The sequence below is a fragment of the Muscardinus avellanarius genome, assembly GCF_963383645.1.
Source record: "Muscardinus avellanarius genome assembly, chromosome: 6".
In the NCBI taxonomy this organism is placed as follows: Eukaryota; Metazoa; Chordata; class Mammalia; order Rodentia; family Gliridae; genus Muscardinus; species Muscardinus avellanarius.
The window spans coordinates 98,910,358-98,928,723 of NC_137791.1; the positions used below are offsets into that span (position 1 = coordinate 98,910,358).

General features: G+C 39.4%; 1 protein-coding gene across 1 annotated transcript in view; it reads left to right on the top strand.

The window, feature by feature from the left end:
• The window catches only part of CORIN (corin, serine peptidase), a gene marked incomplete at both ends in the record, with an annotated part of 277,623 nt that overhangs the window by 87,098 nt on the left and 172,159 nt on the right, over nucleotides 1-18,366 (top strand). The window contains one exon of the mRNA XM_080697928.1: nucleotides 16,089-16,270. Coding sequence (XP_080554054.1) covers nucleotides 16,089-16,270 — 182 coding nt within the window. The remainder of the gene's footprint in view (nucleotides 1-16,088; nucleotides 16,271-18,366) is intronic.

Here is an 18,366-nt window from a genome sequence, read left to right on the forward strand (position 1 = left end):
CTATGGTGTGATATCTCTGCCACCACCCCTCCCCCACTGGGTCAAGTCCCAGGGAGTACAGTACTGGGATTTCTCCTCTGTGGCCTGCAATTTGACTCACTGTTCTTGAGTACGCAGATGTAGCTGTACTGGATTCGGTGAATTCTCTGCTGCTGCCGCTGGTGGCAATACTGCGCTGCTGCTATGCCCTCGGCCGTGAAGCTGGCGTATTTCTTCTTGGTTTTGATTTCCACTCTGAATCCCTGCGGCGTGTGCTGAGCTCAGCCACTGGGAGCTTTAGATTTTACCTGTGGCGAGAAATCCCGCCTGGCTGTTCCGCAGTGGCTCACCTCAGCTTGCTGTAGCTGTCCGGTGAATTTGCCACTACCGCTGGCAGTATGGTGCTGCTGCTGCGTCCTCGGGCGTGAGGCCAGTTATCTCCTCTGTGGCTCTGAGCTCTGTTCTCAGTCCGCTTTCTCTCTGGAGCCTGATGATTTTTTTGTTTCTCTGGTGATGGTGTTTTCTGGCTATGAAAGGCGCTGTTTTTGTGGTAATGGAGATTAGTTGGTAGTGGGGCTCTTAAGCCCCGCTTTTCTCGGTCGCCATCTTCCCGGAAGTCTCCAGACATTTTTCTTAAATTTACTTTTTTCGTGGGTCTGGGGATGGAACCCAGGGGCATTTTACCTCCAAGCTACACCCCCTGCCCTATTTTTATTCTTTAATATATTATTATTATTATTATTATTAGTAGTAGTAGTAGTAGTAGTACTGCGGATTCAACCCAGGGCCCTTCTACCTCCAGGCTACACTCCTAGACCTATTTTTTAATATTTTATTTGGAAACAGGGTCTCTTAAGCTACTTGAGGCTGGCTTTGAATTTGCGTGATCCTCCTGTCTCAGCCTTCCAAGCACGGGGATTACAAGCGTGCACCACCACACCTGGCTATTCTTTATTTTGAAACAAGGTCTCACTAAGATGCGGAGGGCCTCACTAAGTAGCTGAGGCTGTCTGTGAACCGCAAACCTCTGGTCTCAGTCTTCCAAATGCTGGGATTACAAGTGTGCACCACCACACTCAGCTTCACTATTCTGAAGTATCGATTGCATGGTTAATTTCTTCTACCACTCAAGTAATGAAAAAGTACTTTTATCCTAAAGATACTTAATAATATTTAAAATTTAATTAAAAATTAGAGTGGGATGTATAAATTGTATAATTTTACATTTAACTCCTTTGAGACCTTGGATACTAACTATATGTTCTAAAAATAAACATTAGTGGTTTTTACTTTAGACTGGGGTTAATTTTTAATAAATGTGCGTGTTATGTACTATAATAGACTAATTGCAATATAAATATAGACTTGGTGAAGCATATCCCAAAATATAGAGATTTGGCTGATAAATTTTTTAGTTGGTCCTAAAAATATTCGAGTTATAAGGGATACCTTAAAAATGTCAGCAAGTAGCTAGGAAGAAATTCACAACTCTTCAGGCTAAAGAATAACAGTTAATAGATGACTTTTTTTTTTTTTTTTGGTATTGGAGATTCAACCAGAGGCATTCTACCTCTAAGCTACACCCACTACCTGATTTATTTTATTTTATTTTTTATTTTGAAAGAGGTCTCACTAAGTTGCTGAGGGCATTGCTACATTCCTGAGGCTGGCCACAAATCTGTGACCCTCCTGTCTCGGCTCCTTTTTTTTTTATACTTTCTTTTCTTTTTTTAATTTAATTTTTATTTTTTATAAGTGGAACATATTGAGAGTGGTGTACATTTACATTGTGCTTCATGCCCTTCCCCTTCCTTTTCCCTCCCCCCCCAATAGAGTGTCCAGGTTAATCATGTTGTATTTATGCTATTACACATATTCGTATGTAGCTCCTCCATTGCTCAACCTCAGCTTTCTTCCTCTCCTATCCTTCTGTTCAAGCTTTCCCCTCCATCATCTGGAATACCTCTGGTATTACCACTACTCCCTAGCTTGGACATATTAGAGAAAACATATGTCCCTTCTCTTTCTGTGCTTGACTAATCTCACTTAACATAATGTTCTCTAATTCCTTCCACCCTCTTGCAAATGCTATTATTTTATTTTTCTTTATAGCTGAATAGAATTCCATTGTGTGTATTTCCCATAATTTTGCAATCCACTCATCCTTTGATGGAGATCTAGGTTGGCTCCATATTTTGACTATTACAAACTGTGTTGCTATGAACATGGGTAGGCATATGTTAACGTAGTTCTCTGATTTCAACCCCTTTGGAAAGATACCCAGGAGTGGTATGGCCAGATCAAATGGTGGATCTATTCCTAGTTTTCTAAGGAATCTCCATACTGATCTCCATAGTGGCTGAACTACTTTGCACTCCCACCAACAGTGTAGAAGAGTTCCTCTTTCCCCACATCCTCGCCACCAATTGTTGTTCTTTGATTGGGTTTAAGTTCAGGGATCTCAGAGGTGCAGCACCATACTCAACTTCTCACCTTCTTTCAATACCAGGATTGTCAGTTTATCAGAGCTGAGAGGGTGTTAATTCAGCCTGAAAACCCAGTCTTGGCTTTTCTTGATTTTTGAAAGACCCTCAGGAAATCTTGCTGCTAATCATTATAGTGGAATCATTCCACTAATATCTTCTACTTCTTTCCAGAGAAGCTCAGTGATCATGAAATGGTGGTCCATGCTTGATAAAAAAGGAATTCTAAAAACTCATGAAACAAGATGAATAAAATTAAATTTGTCATAATTTTTCTCAGGACCATTTTTATGTTTGCTTTGGGAATAATAATGAAGGAATTCACCTGAGGTTTTGTGATGGATCATCGTGATACCTGATAGACTGAATTCAGTAATGACACATGATTATCTGCCTGTCTTCTGAAAGAATGGGCAGAGTTATCTGCTTTCCTAAGAAGGGTTTGCAAATGATAACCCTGCTATCCAAAGACCTCTCTATCTTCAATGCAACTCTTAGGTTCTCACCTAAAGAAACACTTAAGTATATATCTCTGGGAGAAGTGGCACACATCTGTAATCCCAGTACTTTGTAGGCTGAGATATGAGAATCACAGTTTTGAGCCAACTTAAGCAACTTAGTTAGACCCTCAGTAACTTAGCAAGACTTTGTTTTAACAGTGATAATAATTTTAATAATAATATTAATAAATAGGGGTGGGGATGTGCCCTAAAAATAGAATGTCCTTTGTTTTTTTTTTTAAATTGGCAGTGATTTCTTAGATATGATTCCAGAGGCAAAGGCAACAAAAGAATAAACAAACTTCATAAAAAAATAAAAAAATATTGTACATCCAAAGACAATGCAAACAGAATTAAAAGTTACTGATAGAATGGGATAAAATATTTCCAAATGCTATATCTGAAGGTATATTAATATTCCATATAGAAATCCTAGAAATTAGCAACAATAAAAGCAAACAATACAATTTAGAAATAGGTAAAAGACTAAAATAGGTAATGAATCTCCAAAGATTCTTATATGACCAATAAACACATGAATATCACTCATTATTATCATAATATAACTAATCATTAAGGAAACACAAATAAAAACTATAGTGAAATACTAGTTCACATTTGTAAGGATGGCTGCTTAACATGAATTACCTTGCTCCAGCCCTGTACCTTGAATTTGTTACTATCTTTGTGTGTGTGTGTGTGTGGTGCTGGGGTTCCTGGAAACCCTTCTACCTATGGGCTACACTCCCAGACCAATTTTTATACTTTTTTATTTGGAAACAGGGTCTCTTAAGCCAGCACGGCTGGCTTCAAACCTGCACCTTCCTCCTGTCTCCGCCTCCTACGTGCAGGGATTACATGCATGCGCCACCACGCCCAGCGAATTTGTTACTATCTTTACTTGTAAAGTGTGTCTCTTGTAAGCAGCAGATGGATGGATTCTGGTTTTTAATCCATTTTGCCACTTTATGTCTTCTTATTGGGGAATTGAGGCCATTTATATTCAGTGTGATTATTGAGAGATAACTTTTAATTCCTAACATATTAAGATTTTATTTCTGTTTGAAATACTGTTTATTCTTCTTTGCTAGAATGTCCTTTGGATCAATCCCCAATGCCAAAACAAAACAAAACAAAAAAAGTTTATTACTTTGGGTAGGTGCTAAATTATGTACTTGAGCACTGTGTGTCTTGCTTGGAATTAAAGGGTGAGAAATAGACCTTCTGACTTCAGATATTAAGCTCTGTCTCCTGTGATCCTGCTTCTCACATTTAATTCTATGTGAGTTTCATTTCTAAAATCATGAAAAGTCAAGATTAAAATTCTACAGTGTTGCTAACTTCATTTTACCTATGTTCACCTTTAAAGCTTTGGTTTTTGCTAAAATCTTAAGTAAGTAAATAAAAACTAAAGGCATATTTTGTTTAGGCTGCTATCAGACAAGAAGAAATGATGCTAAATAAAACAGTGGATGTTTAAATTTTCCTTTTTGAGAAGCACAGTTTATTTCTTATGAATGCCCAGGACTTCTTTATAAAAGTTATAAGAATCTCTGGCAAAAACAAATCCATATCCAAGTTCCCATTTGTATAAAATTTTCCCTTCTTAAATTGATTTTAATTTAATTATTATATTTAATTTAAGCCAGGGACATTCTACCTCTGAACTACACCCACAGCCCTCTTAACACATCTGGCTGTTAAGAGTTCTTAACACACACATGCACACACAGACCCTCACACACTAATCCTAATAAAGAAGGAACGAGGAACCTCTGGGAAGTGCTAATATGTTTATGGCTTTGATGGTGGTGATGGCTTTACAGATGTACACTAACAAGTTATATATATGAAATATATAAAGTTTGTATATGTCTACCGCACTTTAATAAAGAAGTCTAAATATTTTTTTCTCTCATTTTAAAGGCACAGATAGGGTTTTCCTATTTTGGCCTCTTTTGGCCACTAAACCAGCCTGAGACGGCCTCCAAGTGAATGATGGAGATGGGCTCTACAGTTCTTGGAACTGTCATGTAGTTAGAGCAATCGTGATGGGAAGGATTGAGGGCTCACTCTACTGGGAATTACAAAAGGTCACTCCACCTGGCTCACTGGAGAACGCTGCCCGTAAACTGCCTCCTTCCTGGCCAGACACGACTTTCTTAAATGTAAAAGGAACCAGGTGTACCTAGGCTAAGGGACTTTCCAGCTTTGGAGGAGGAGCAGAGCATTTAGCCTTTGAGTTTTACTTAGGTCCTGATGGGACCGTTTCTAACCTGGTAGAAACCACACAGAACACTAAGGTGTGGTGCAAAAAGACGTAGTGTCGGCCACAAGTGCATATAAGTGAGGGGAAGGGTCTCCAGACTGAATACAGTTTGCAGTACGGAGACCCCATGCCATTTTTCCGCCCAGAAAATGGACCTTTTCTCTGAGCGTAATCCCTTCTCTTCCACTGTACAACCACTTCACTAAATGAATCTCTTACATTTCCCCATTTGTGCTTTCCATATGAAGCCTTCCTTTCTGGAAGCAAAGACTGAGAAGATTGCCTCCCCTCCCCACCACCAGAATGAATTTTGAAAAACAGAACTGTTTGCTACACAAGAACTAAAAAGCCTCTTTCTCACATTCCAGTTTGTACTCAGAATTTCTACTACTGCTCCTCTTGTATTGCCACACTATTTTGAGTCGAACTTCCCTAATAATGATTTAGTTTAAAACACATTTGTTTATCATGTAATTTTGGAAGACGTACTCTGCTTTTAAATGTTATTACATAACACAGCCTATGAAAATCTCCTATGTAAATGCAACCATGAAATCTTCTTAAAGACCAGAAGAGAATTTGATTTAAGATAATTTTTGATAATTTATTAGTTTTATAAACTCAGCATAAGCGTTTTCCCCCTAAAAAGAGAATAACTGCATAAAATTTATTTTACTAAGGATTTTGACTATGTCTCAAAAACTTCATTGTATCATATTTGGGAATAAATGTAAACATTATAGAATTATATTTTTCCATAATTATAATTTTAAAATTGTATAGGTAAGTAGCCAAAGAAAATAATCGAGCTTTGTTGTTCTTGCCAACTACATATTCTGAAAATTGTTTGCTTGCTGCATGCATCTTCTAACTGGGAAGCAGCGGGCCCTTTTACCCAGAGTGGTACCAGTCACCTGGCTGTTCAGGTGGTCGGCTGTATTACAGATCCCTTTTCAGCATCAGATGACATCACTGAGCTCTGTATTTTGCATTATGCATGAAATATGAAATGATAGATGAGGTTCCATCTTATGAACCAAAATGGGACAAAGTATAGGTAACACACAGCCAGACAATTCAGGCCCGAATTTGCTTTACTTTACAAAGACGTAAAGCTAGAGGATAAGTGTGGTGGAGATCACATCAGGCTCAGAATGCCCTGTTGTGCTACTGACAGCATCTCCAGCACACAGACTTCATCAAGCTCACTGCAGTAGTTTGTCTACTTTGCTTCTCCATAATTCATTGGTGTTATGTGGATGTGACTAGACTTTGGAAATAATACGTGTGATTCAATTTATTCAAAGATCCATATTTATGGCATCATTTCATGATGTGCAAAAATCAAAACAGCTGCAAAAATAATTCAACGGTTGCAACTTTCTTTTGTGATTTGTTAATCCTCTGATCCCAGGGGCCCTGGAAAGTATGCCAAATACTAATGAGATTCAGCATAATGTTGGTTAGAAGAGTATGGAACTTTATAGTTTCTTTCATGACTGCTTGTGTGGTTTTACATAAATCACGCCCGTCTTAATTCAATCTGCGTTTATCTGTTGGTATTTCTATTTTAAGAGTGACACCCTATAAGTGGCATATTTAATCTGTAGAGTTGTTTTTAATCCATAGCAATTTTACTGAGATGTTCCTCTTACATGGGAATGACTTAAAGGCTGAATAGTACAAGTAGGATTTGCAGACCCGAAGGAGAGCAGGTCTCATGGGCAGGGGCAGTATCAGCTCTTGTAGGGCCCAGTAAATTAGGACAGAAGTGGAGATGGTTCTCCCCCTAACTTTGCTATTGACAGCTTTATCCCAAGAAGGGAACCAAGTCATCATCTGCGGGTGGTCCATTCATTTGTTCAATATGTGTTTATGGAATGCTAACTGTGCAGACTAGGATATGGCTGCAAACAAAATAGACCAGAATCCTTGGCCTCCTGAAGCTTATCTTGTCAGAAGATAAGCAATAAGCAAATAGACACATAGATAATATATAAATAAAAGAGTGTCAGACATTGATAACTACAGGGAGACAAAGCAGGGAAGCAGAGCGCTTTGGGAAGGTCCGGTAGGGTGGCAAGAGGTGTGATTTTAAGCGGAATGTTGTTTGGGGAAATCTGTCTGAGATGCTCATGTTGGATCCATGAGGACATGGGAATCCAGGAGGGGCAGGAGAGCAGGATATCCTGCGTGTGCTGTGATAACTGATTGTAATGGAGGAAGAGGTCCTGATGGGCAGTCCTGCAAGCAGACACTGTTCTCAAGGGAGTGGGAGTGGGGCCAGGCATGAGGGAGGAGTGGAAGGTCTGGCAAGAGCATGTGGAACTTTGGAGCTGCCTCTCAGCACCTGACAACAGTCTTCCCTCCTCTCCTTTGTCTTTCTTCCTTTCTCTTCTCTTCATCTTTTAGTACTGGGGATTGAACCCAGTGGTGCTTTGCCACTGAGCTACATCCCTATCTCTTTAAAAAAATTTTTTTTGGGGTAAGACTGATAAATGAACCCAGAAACATTTTATCTCTGAGCTACACCCCAACCCTTTTTATTTTCTAATTTTTGAAACAAGGTCTTACTAATTAAGTTGCTGAGTGTCTTCTAAGTTACTAAGTGCTGGCTTCAAACTTGTGAGCGCCTCCTCTCTCAGCTTCCCAAGTACTTGGATTACAGGTGTGCGTCACTGTGTCACTGTGCCTGGCTCTTGTTTTTTTTTTTTTTTTTTTTTTTTCTTTTTTCTTTTGAGTCAGAGTCTCACTATATTGTCCCAAGTTAGCCTTGAACTTAAGATTCCTCTGCCTCAGCCTCATGAGTCCCTGGGATTACAGGTGTGTATTTGGCTGGCATGAGTTTCTTCAATGATTTAATAACTAATGAATAATTTGGAAATTAATAATCTTTAAAAGTATTAATTATTTATATATTTAGTGAACATATATTAGCACCTACAATGTGCCAGCTCCATTATTTAATGCTGGGGGTGGAGACACATAAAATACAATACTGCTTTCAGGTGTCTTAGTACAATAGGGGATTCTAAAGGAAAACTGTTGTACAATGTGATCAGTTTACAAGATGTGGGGGAAACACGGAGGAGGAGAAGGGCCACTGCCGGGGTCCAGCCCTAGCAGAATCGAGGTTCGTGTGAAGGTGGGGGGAAACCGAGGTCGATGAGAGAAGACCACATGAATTCAGATTCAAACTTCTCTGTTTTATTCAGGATTTGTTACAACTTTTATACTTCTTTTGTTGGCAGAAAAGCAAGGGCGTAGTCATGCAAGCAGGCTCTTCAAGGACAGGAAATGTTATTATTTACATACATCAGGGCGGGTGTCAGACATTTAATTAATCATAGTATGCTTTGTCTCACGTCACAAAGCTGACTCAAACTTAATCTGATACAGTGGCTCAAACTAAGGTCAGTTTTAACTTAATGTTTGGCCCAATAACTTTATCCTCGGGAAAAATCTTTGCTGCCTGAGTCTCTCACAAGCCGCTGCCCATCAGTTTTAGTTATAATGTTTATACATAAAATTTCAATTATACATATTAATCCAAATAATCCTAAAATAATTTTTTGAAGAAAGGAAGGCTAGACATTCTTCATGGGGGATCTACGCCGTTGCGGATCCCCTGATCGAGCTTTCTCAAGATCTGCATGAAGATGCTGTGGCAGGCCACATTCTATCTGGCATGATCAGAAAAGGCTACTAGTAGGGAAGAGATCATCGCTAAAGGATTTTGGAGGATGAAGAGAAGTTTACTATGTGGAAAAGGTAGGGGGAAAAGGCTTTTCAAGTAGAGTAATAGCCTAGATCTACCATATTTTCAAGGAACTGCAGCTAATTTAACCTATGTGAGCATAAAATGATGGGAGAGGAGAATAGAACTGAAGGATTTTTAGGAAGTGAGATTGGCCTTGTTTATAGATTACTTACATATGAATACTGATGTTAAGGGTGAGGCAAATATTTTGGGGTTTGGAGACTTGCGTAGGTGATATGGTGACTAAGAAAATTATGTACATCAAAGAAGGAGTTGTGGTTGACTTAATATTGAGCTAATTCCTTGTTTTGGTTCAAATTGTCCACAACAGTCCTTTGAGTAGAAATGAAAGCAGCTTTCCTTTCTGTAGGAGATGACATGATTTATTGTTTCATTTAAATGGGATCCTGCTAAACTGGTCCCCTGAGAAACACAACAAAACCTGTCACTTTTACCATTTTCTGATTTCTGTATTGTAAATGCTCCTATCAGATTCAGGCTAATCAGAGTTTCGCTATAACCTAATATGCCACTGGGTTTCAACCCTGGATATGGAGTTGATGAGCTCAGGGTCCCTGGATATAATGCATGTATCCCAGCGCTGGTTATTTACCCTTTACTCCTCTAAGTCTACTTTGCACTCTCCTCTGACCCATCTGTTTTCTAGAGATTGGTTTCAACAGTGGCTACTTTCTAGCTTTCTGTTGTGCTTAGCCAATGGGAGCCATCCGCAGGGCCTCAGGGGGCAGGAGGACAGGCAAGTTGGCCAGAGACCCCCTGATATCCCCTCTGGCGGGCTGTGGGATTGGCTGTAGCCTTCTAAAGGGTGCTGGCTGCTACCAGGCAACCTTCCTTACATGGTACTCTCCAAGTTACAGAAACTGCTGCTGTTAACCCTAGGATGCTAACAGCTCCTGCCTCTGCCTACTGTACCAGCCCTTGCTGATCTTACTAAAACTTGCCTCTCTGAGTGGCCCTTTCATCAAATGCTGTGCAGTGAGCCAACTTTAGCATGCCATCTCTACTCTGCTAGAACCATGACCATTATTAATGAGAAAGGGACAGACAGTGTTGGTTGTTAGAGTTCCAGACCAAAGTGAGTAATGAATGCCCTGACTTCTCTCATTATTTATCTTCGGATGAGAGACCATGACAGATATAAGCATTCTTTTGCATAGCTTTTCATCTTTATGTCTAGAGGAGGTGGGAACCAAAGAACACCCTTCCCCACCTCTCTCCCACACCATCTCAATCTAACATATTATAAGATCTCCTTCAGTAGCCAGAATGTGCTCACATAGGAGCCAATGCTATTGCCCATTGTAGGGAAAACAGGCTGTCTGTTGTCTTTTATCTTTTCCTGCAGTGGGGATGAGTTTGTGCTCTGTATCACGTGTGGGCTTGTGCTCTGGTGTAATCTGTGGCTCCTGTGTGAGAGGAGGCAGTCTTGGTGAGACATCTTGGAGCACTGGGCTGGGGTCCTTGTATTTGGCCATGACATCTCCTCTTTAGGATTCAGTTCCCACACAGTGTAATTGGGAGAAAAGAGAGTCATCTCTCTTGCAACACTCTTCCAGCATGTTGTCTTTGTGGCTGAGTGAGGGCCACAGCACCAGGAGCTACCTGGGACAGACTTTGTGAACATCATTCACAGAGGATCTCAGCCTGATAAAGACCAATTTAGGGATGTAGGATTTATTTTATTTTATTTTATTTTTGGGGTACTAGGGATGGAACCCAGGGGCTTTCTACCTCCGAGCTACACCCCTAGCCCTAGTTTTCATTATTTATTTTTAAACAGGGTCTCACTAAGTTGCGGAGGGCCTCACTAAGTAGCTGAGGCTGGCTGCAAACTTTTGATGCTCCAGTCTCAGCCTCCCAAGTACTGAAATTACAAGCCTGAGTCACCACATCTGGCTAGGGATATAGGTTTTAAAAAATAATCACCTGCCAGGCGTGGTGGTGCACACCTGTAATCCCAGCATTTGGGAAGCTGAGACAGGAGAATCATAGTTCGCAGCCAGCTGCAGCTGCTTAGTGAGGCCCCTTTGTAACTCAGTGAGACCCTGTTTCAAAATAAAGAATAAAAAATAGGGCTATGGGTGTCGTGTGCAGGTAGAATGACCCTGGGTTCCATGCTCAGTAACACACACACACACACACACACACACACACACACACGCACAAATAGGACAGCTAACTCAGCGACGTGTCTCTGACAAGGTGAGATGTGAAAGTATATTAATTGCCTATCACTGGGTAGCACACTATCATACTCTTAGAGCTTAAGACAATTCATCTATTGTGTCATAGTTTCTGTGAATCTGGAACTTGGGAATGGCTTAGCTGGCTCCTCTGCTCTGTCACATGTGGTGGCCAGGACTGGCATCTTATCTGAAGGCTCAACTGGGGAAGGATCGGTTTCCAAGCTCACAGGATTATTGGAAGAAGCTCAGTTTTGGGAGGGCGGTGGGACTGAGAGCCTTAGTGCTTTGATGACGTTTGGCCCCAGGTCAACCACAGTTCCTGACCATGTAGGCCTCCCTAATACGAAAACTTCCTTCATCAAAGCCAGTAAGGGGGAGAGTCCACTATCAAGACATAAGTCACGATTTTATGTAGCCTGATGGTTGAAGTGACATGCCATTACCTTTGATGGAAGCAAGTCAGTAGGCAGGCACATACTCCGGAGGGCGGACAAAGGGCACGGATACCGGGGGGCAGCGATCATTGGCGGCCACTGGTGCCTACTGCAAAGCTCTTTTTCTTTTTCCACCATGGATAAAAAGTTTTAAATTCTAAGTTCTTCTCATATATTTAAAGATTAGGGTTTTTTTTGTCAAAAGTAGAAATTGTCAACTAAATGCACTGTGGGATCCTGAATAGAGATCCTGGCAATATTTGAACAGGGTCCTTAGTTTAGTTAAAAGTGTTGTACCAATGTTAACTTCTTGATTCTAATAATTACACTACAATTTAAAATGTTTACATGGTGGAGATGTACAAAGGATATATGGAAACTTTCTGTACTTTTTTTTATAACTTCTCTGCAAGCTTCAAAGTCGTTCAGATTAAAACACATGTTTTATAAAACTCAAAAATCCATTAACCATATAAACTTACTTTGTGGTTGTAGCTTAATGGTATGGCCTATAAGAAATTTTTTGTTAGGTAAAAAATCTACCTGTTTATAGATATAGCATAACAAAACTTTTGGTGGATAAATTCTCTAAAATTTTAATAAGTAAGATGGATAATTTTTGACAGTTAATCATTTTAGAATGTCATTCTTAGTAACAAAACAAAACATCATAAACCCTTCGTTATCCCTATATAGTAGCATTGGTTATATGTTCATCCAATGTTTTGACACATAATTACAGAGGTGGTGTTAGAGGTTTCTACTTGAAAACTGTTATGGACTTCTGCACAACAGATATACTTCACACATCAATTTAAATTAATCGCCATTTCTAAAATAGTAATTCTGATAGTCAAAGTGGATTCTCTCCTGTGAGGAGCATTGTTTTTCAGTTATCAGTCAGCTTGTTGCTTGGATATGCTTATATTCCAAAATAGTGTGGCCTGTCTCACCACACTCTTACATGTGATGAAAAGCAAAGTACTTCAACTCTCCGTTGGTGGTTGAATTTCACACAAAGCAAGAACAAATAGCTCTTCATTTTACTCACTGTTTGAAAGGGCAGCTAGTTATTAATATTCTATCACTATTTCACAGGGCCTGGACCAGCAGTTTAAAGCTGAGGGTTCTCGGTTGGTTACAACCTCTTAGGAGAGCTATTTGGAAACACTCTAGACATTTTTTCCTAGGCTCTATTTTTAGAATGGAGGATCTAATGACATCGTAATGTCTCAATATATTCCCAGAACAAACCTTGAGAAAAATGCTTGTTACCTTTTGAAGCTTAGCAAAGCTGGTGGGATTATCAGTGCTCCCCTGAGAAACATCTCATTGAAGAATGAATCTTGATTTACAGACAGAACATTCTTAGTAAAAGGATCGTGAAAAATGATACAAACACCAACTTTTCCAAACCCCTCATTTTTCAGTGAGGAAACTGAGCACTGTTGGCCCCAGGTCAGATAGTGAACAAGTAGCCATGTGAAGATAATAGGGTGGTGGATTTAGAAAAATTGTACAGTCAGCATCAATGACAATGAGTCTGAGTTAGAGACTTAACTATAGGACATGAAAACAGTCAGCTGGGCCCCTGTATAAAGCTTTATTGCTGTCACCCTGAAAGATTTAGAAAATAAATTAATAAGTAATAATAAATAAATAAATAAGAGGTAGAATTGGCTATCGTGGCACATACCTGTAATTTCAATACTTGAAAGGCTGAGACAGGAGGATCACAAGTTTGAAGACAGCCTCAGCAACTTAGCAAGACCCTGTTTCCAAATAAAAAAATAAAATAAAATAGGGTTGGGGATATGTGTGGCTTAAAGGTAGAATGCTCCTGTTTTCATTCCCCAGCAACACACACACACACACACACACACACACACACACACACACACACACACTGATTGAAACAAAACTAAAATATGGCTTTAGAAATGAGGAAAGGTCCAGGAACCATTTGGAAGAGTTGAGCCTCTTGAATGGTGGTCAGCTTTGTAGTGATTTTCAAAATATGTTAAATGATTTTTTTTCACTTCTAAATGGTGCCTGAAATTTCATCAATGAGAGATTCCTTTGCCTTAGTAAGCAGTTATACTTTAGTGATGCAGAAATCTCTGTAAGAGTTAAGTGTTCATCTATTACTGTGTCTCCCTCTTCCAGACTCTGTTTTTATTTGAAAGCATAATGAAGATCTGCCATGACTGGGAGGGCAGTTTGATTTTAGGAATGGAAGAGTATGTTCCAGATGCCCTTGTAGAGGTTGTCTGGGTGGGGACTGGGTCAGGGTGTTTAGGATGGTATCAGGACACTGGGACCCAGGACCAGACAAGAAGGCAAAAGAGGCATATGAAAGACAAGTCTGGCTTGTGTTACGGCTTTACTGCAGGCTGTCTCACATCTAGAAAAGAAAGCAGAAATGTATTCACCCTTTCCTTGGGCTCCTTAGTCCCTCTGATAAACACTGTGATTGACTGCAGGTTCACTATCCCTTTGTGGAATGAAGGGAGATGGCAACCACCCTTTATAGGGCTGTGCAATGGGAAAGGATATAACAAGTGTTGAACTAACCTAAGATTGACAGTTTTGGACCATGCATTTGTGAAGTAAGGTCTTATTTGTAGTACAGTAGTTAGGTGGTCCTTGGGATCATCTATCTAAGTTCTAATCCTGGATCTACCATTTATTAACTCAGTGAATTTGTACAAGTATCTTATTTTTTCTGTGCTTTAATTTCCTTATTCATGTATTGGAGATAATAGCAACAGTATCTCTCACAGAAGGCTATTGTGAGAAGTATATGCATTAATCATGTGAGGTACTTAGAACTGTACTTGGCAAATGTAAGCAATTGCCTCGTGAACTGTGTTTTCCACAATCCTCAACTAGGTGCTCTCATTTACTTATGAAAATAAAGTAACTAACTTCTCTGGAATAAGATTTAGGGAAGAAAATATTAAGATAATGTCTTAAATATCTAATTTATTTCTCTAAATATCGAATTTATTTCCGGAATGGCAGTCTTGTATCTTTTATGCCAAGCTACTTGCCTGGACCAATTCATATTTTATGTGCTCAAGGCAGTTATTTCCAATGCAAAACCTCTCTGCATCTTCACTATCAAATTTAGTTACATATTAATTTACATAGATAATTATGTGAATATCAGGATTCTAAGAGTTAATAAGTTTTTACATGATATTTTGAAAGGAAAAGTCAGAAACATTTTTATCAGAATGTAATTCGAGTGTTTCTTTTTCACATTTTTATGTATAACAAGACCTCTCCCTCCAAGACATTTTACAGATCCCATGAGTTCTGTTTTATCTAAGTGGCTAGAATAACTCACTATGTTTCTGTAATCTGTACAGGTATGAATGGGGTATTGTATATGAGTTGGTTTGATCAAGGAGTTTTTAAAGCCCAATTATTTTGCCCATATATGAGAACAGATGAAATGGGAGAGTAAGTAGGGCATGGTCTGGAAGTTCAGACACTTGGGTTCTTAGGAAGCTGCTATTAGGAGCTGTGTGACCTCAAGTCCATCCCAAATATTCCTGGCCCCGTGCTTCTCAAATGGAGGACTTAAATGGGGGTGCTGTTTAAGGTTTCTGACATATCTAAAATTGTATGATTCTATGACATCTTACTGAGTTTACATTTGTCAAGTGTGCTTTGATTTGACTGACATGTATGTTTTATTTCCTTAAAATCGTTTGCCATACCTTTGATAGATGATCCACAAAGGTGAAAGGTATGAAATATGCCCATGGCCATTGTAGGTATCCAACCTTCCATTCGTAGAGCTGTGGATCTGGTGGGGTTTGATTGCATATTAGGTGAATAAAGACAAGCTCCAGGGCATCATTACTCTTACCATTAACAAACAGCTGTTTGCATTTTTCTACTTTGCGCAAGACAGAAGAGAATAGAAATCTGAGAAGACAGGTCAGTCACTACACAAGGTCTTCTGATGTTTCTTTTCCAGGGAGGTTGAGGAATAGCTTTCTCTCTGCCTGCTTCCAGAGATACTTTGCCTTTCTCAATAGGAAGATAGAGAAACATGAATAACCTATTTTTGTGACCTATTTCTGCTTTTGCAATTTGGGGGCCTTGATTTTCATATTAATTTTTTCTTTTTGATAGCAAATAGAGCTTTTTTTGGTTGGCCAGTGTATTTTAGCACTGGAAATTTATAAACAGTCATTCGACATAAACACTTCTATAAAAGATAGATAGATGATGCATTATGGAACTAGCTTATTTCCTCTAAAGTCCAGATGACAGGGTGACTGAAGTCGGTATTATAGTACTAAATGCAGAAATTTAAGTTGTTGACTTTGGGAAATATAAGTTTAGGCAATTTACATTAAACACTGGTGGTCAACTTTAATATTAGTTTTATTTTGAGAAGTATTTAATCATTAATTTTCACCTTTTCCTTTTCTTCCAGGCATGGCCTCTTGCCCTGCAGACCTTTCTGTGAGGCAGCAAAAGAAGGCTGTGAGTCTGTCCTGGCGATGGTAAACTCCTCCTGGCCCGATTTCCTCAAATGCTCCCAGTTTAGAAACCAAACCGAAAGCAGCAATGTCAGCAGGGTTTGCTTCTCTCCAGAGCAGGAAAATGGAAGGCAATGTAGGTGTTTGTGTTTCATTTTATTTTGACATTTTTATTTGCATATACCATTCATACATGGAGGTATGCAAATGAGTGTATAGTCCAGTAAGCTTTAACAAAGGAACCAGATTCTGGATCAAGAAACGGCAATATCATCCTCCAGAAACACCTTCAAGCTTCCTCCCAATCATATCTCACCCTCCACCCCCCCCCCCCCAAATCCCTATTACTCTGTTGGCTTTGCTTTTTTTCTGAACATCACACAAATGGAATCATGTAGCATGTAGCCTTTTTATGTCTGGCTGCCTTTGCTTAGCTCTATGTTTGAGGAATTAATTTGTTTTTATCTTGTCCGTTCACTCTTATTGTTAATAGAATATTCTAATAGATGATTATGCCACAATACATTTCTCTCTACTGCATTTGATATTCATGTTATTTCCAGTTTTCTGCTATTATGCATAGAGATATTATATACTATTTTCATACATGTCTATGGTTGAACATGATTACATATTTGTCTAGCAAAAACATTTTTCTAAAGCGGTTGTACCAATTTGCAGTTCTAACAGCGATGTATAAAAGTTATGGTTACTCCAAATTCTTCCTGGTTTTGGTATTGCCAGTCTTTTTAAATTTATTTTTATTGGTGCATTGTAATCATATATCACATTGGAATACAAGACTTGAAAGGATATACAAGCACACATCAGCCAGTTAGCCCTCATCCAGTCCCCATCCCATTCCCTCCTCCTCCCTCAATCCCATGCTTGTTTGGGATACATTTGTTTATGTACCTTCTGCATTTTAAAGAGGCTCCATCCTCCTCTATTCCATACCCTCTGATTGATCACCTTAATTGCTTCACTATAGGACCCTTTCTATAGCTCGACCTCTTCCTGTTGCCCCTTTCCTCCTAGTTATTGCTGATTAGGGGATGCATCTGGTTTTTATTTTCTGTGATATTTCTCTGTGCATGCCGCGTTGCAAGTACTGATCCCATTCTTGACGGCCCCAGTAGTGGCCTGGCTACCCGGTGGACTGATCCAGATCTTGCTGGCTCAAGCAGCGGCCTTGCCTCATGGGAGGCACCGATTCTAGTCTCGCTGGTCCCGACACCGGCCTAACCCCTCGGCTGGCTCCGATCCCGGCCTTGGTGATTGCCAGTCTTTTGTAACTTAACATTTCTGGTGAAATTGAATCACATTTTCAAAAAAATTTCAACTATTTAGATATCCTTTTTTGTGATGTATCTGTATAAATCTTTTGCCCATTTCTCAAGGGTATTTTTGCTTTTAATTTACAGATGTGTGCATTCTGGATACATGTTGTTATGGTTTGGTTCTTAAATGTCTCCCAAAGGTCCATGTACTAAAGGCTTGGTCCCTAACTTGTGGCACTACTGGGAGGTGGTGGAGCCCTAATGAGATGGTGTCTAGTGAAAAGAAGTTAGGTCACCAGAAGCGTGGCCTTGAGGCCAATAGTGAGGCCCTGGCTTCTTCTCTCCCCCTCCTTTTGTTTCCTGGTTCCTATGAGGTGAACAACCTTCTCTGCTATGAGCTTCTGGCATGATGTTCTGCCTTACACATGATGAGACCACACAACCATGGACTGAAACCTCTGAAACTGTGAGCCTGAACAAATCTTTTCTCCCTCTAAGCCAGGAACCTGATAGCATGTGTCATCGGTCAGATCCAGGTATTACAAAAGTCTGCCACCATGTGGTTGGCTTCTGGCTGTCTTATTTGAGTGTATTATGACACTGAAGTCTTTATTTTAGTGGCTTCACATTAGCATTTTCTTTTGTGATAAAATTATTTTTGTGTTGGGAAATATTTGCTTACTCCTAAAACATAGAGGTCCTTTTCTAAGAATGTTATTGATTTTGCACTCGGTTTTACATATGCTATAATTCTAGAATTAATTTTTATGTGTGGTGAAGGGACAAGATACAGATAATTTTTATATACATATTTAATTGATTATTTTTAGAAGACAATCTTTTTTTTCTGTACTGTAATATCATAGTTTTTATCAATCACGTGATTGACTATGTTTATATCTACTTCTGGACCCTCTATTGAGAAGAATATAATTAAACCAATACAATATTG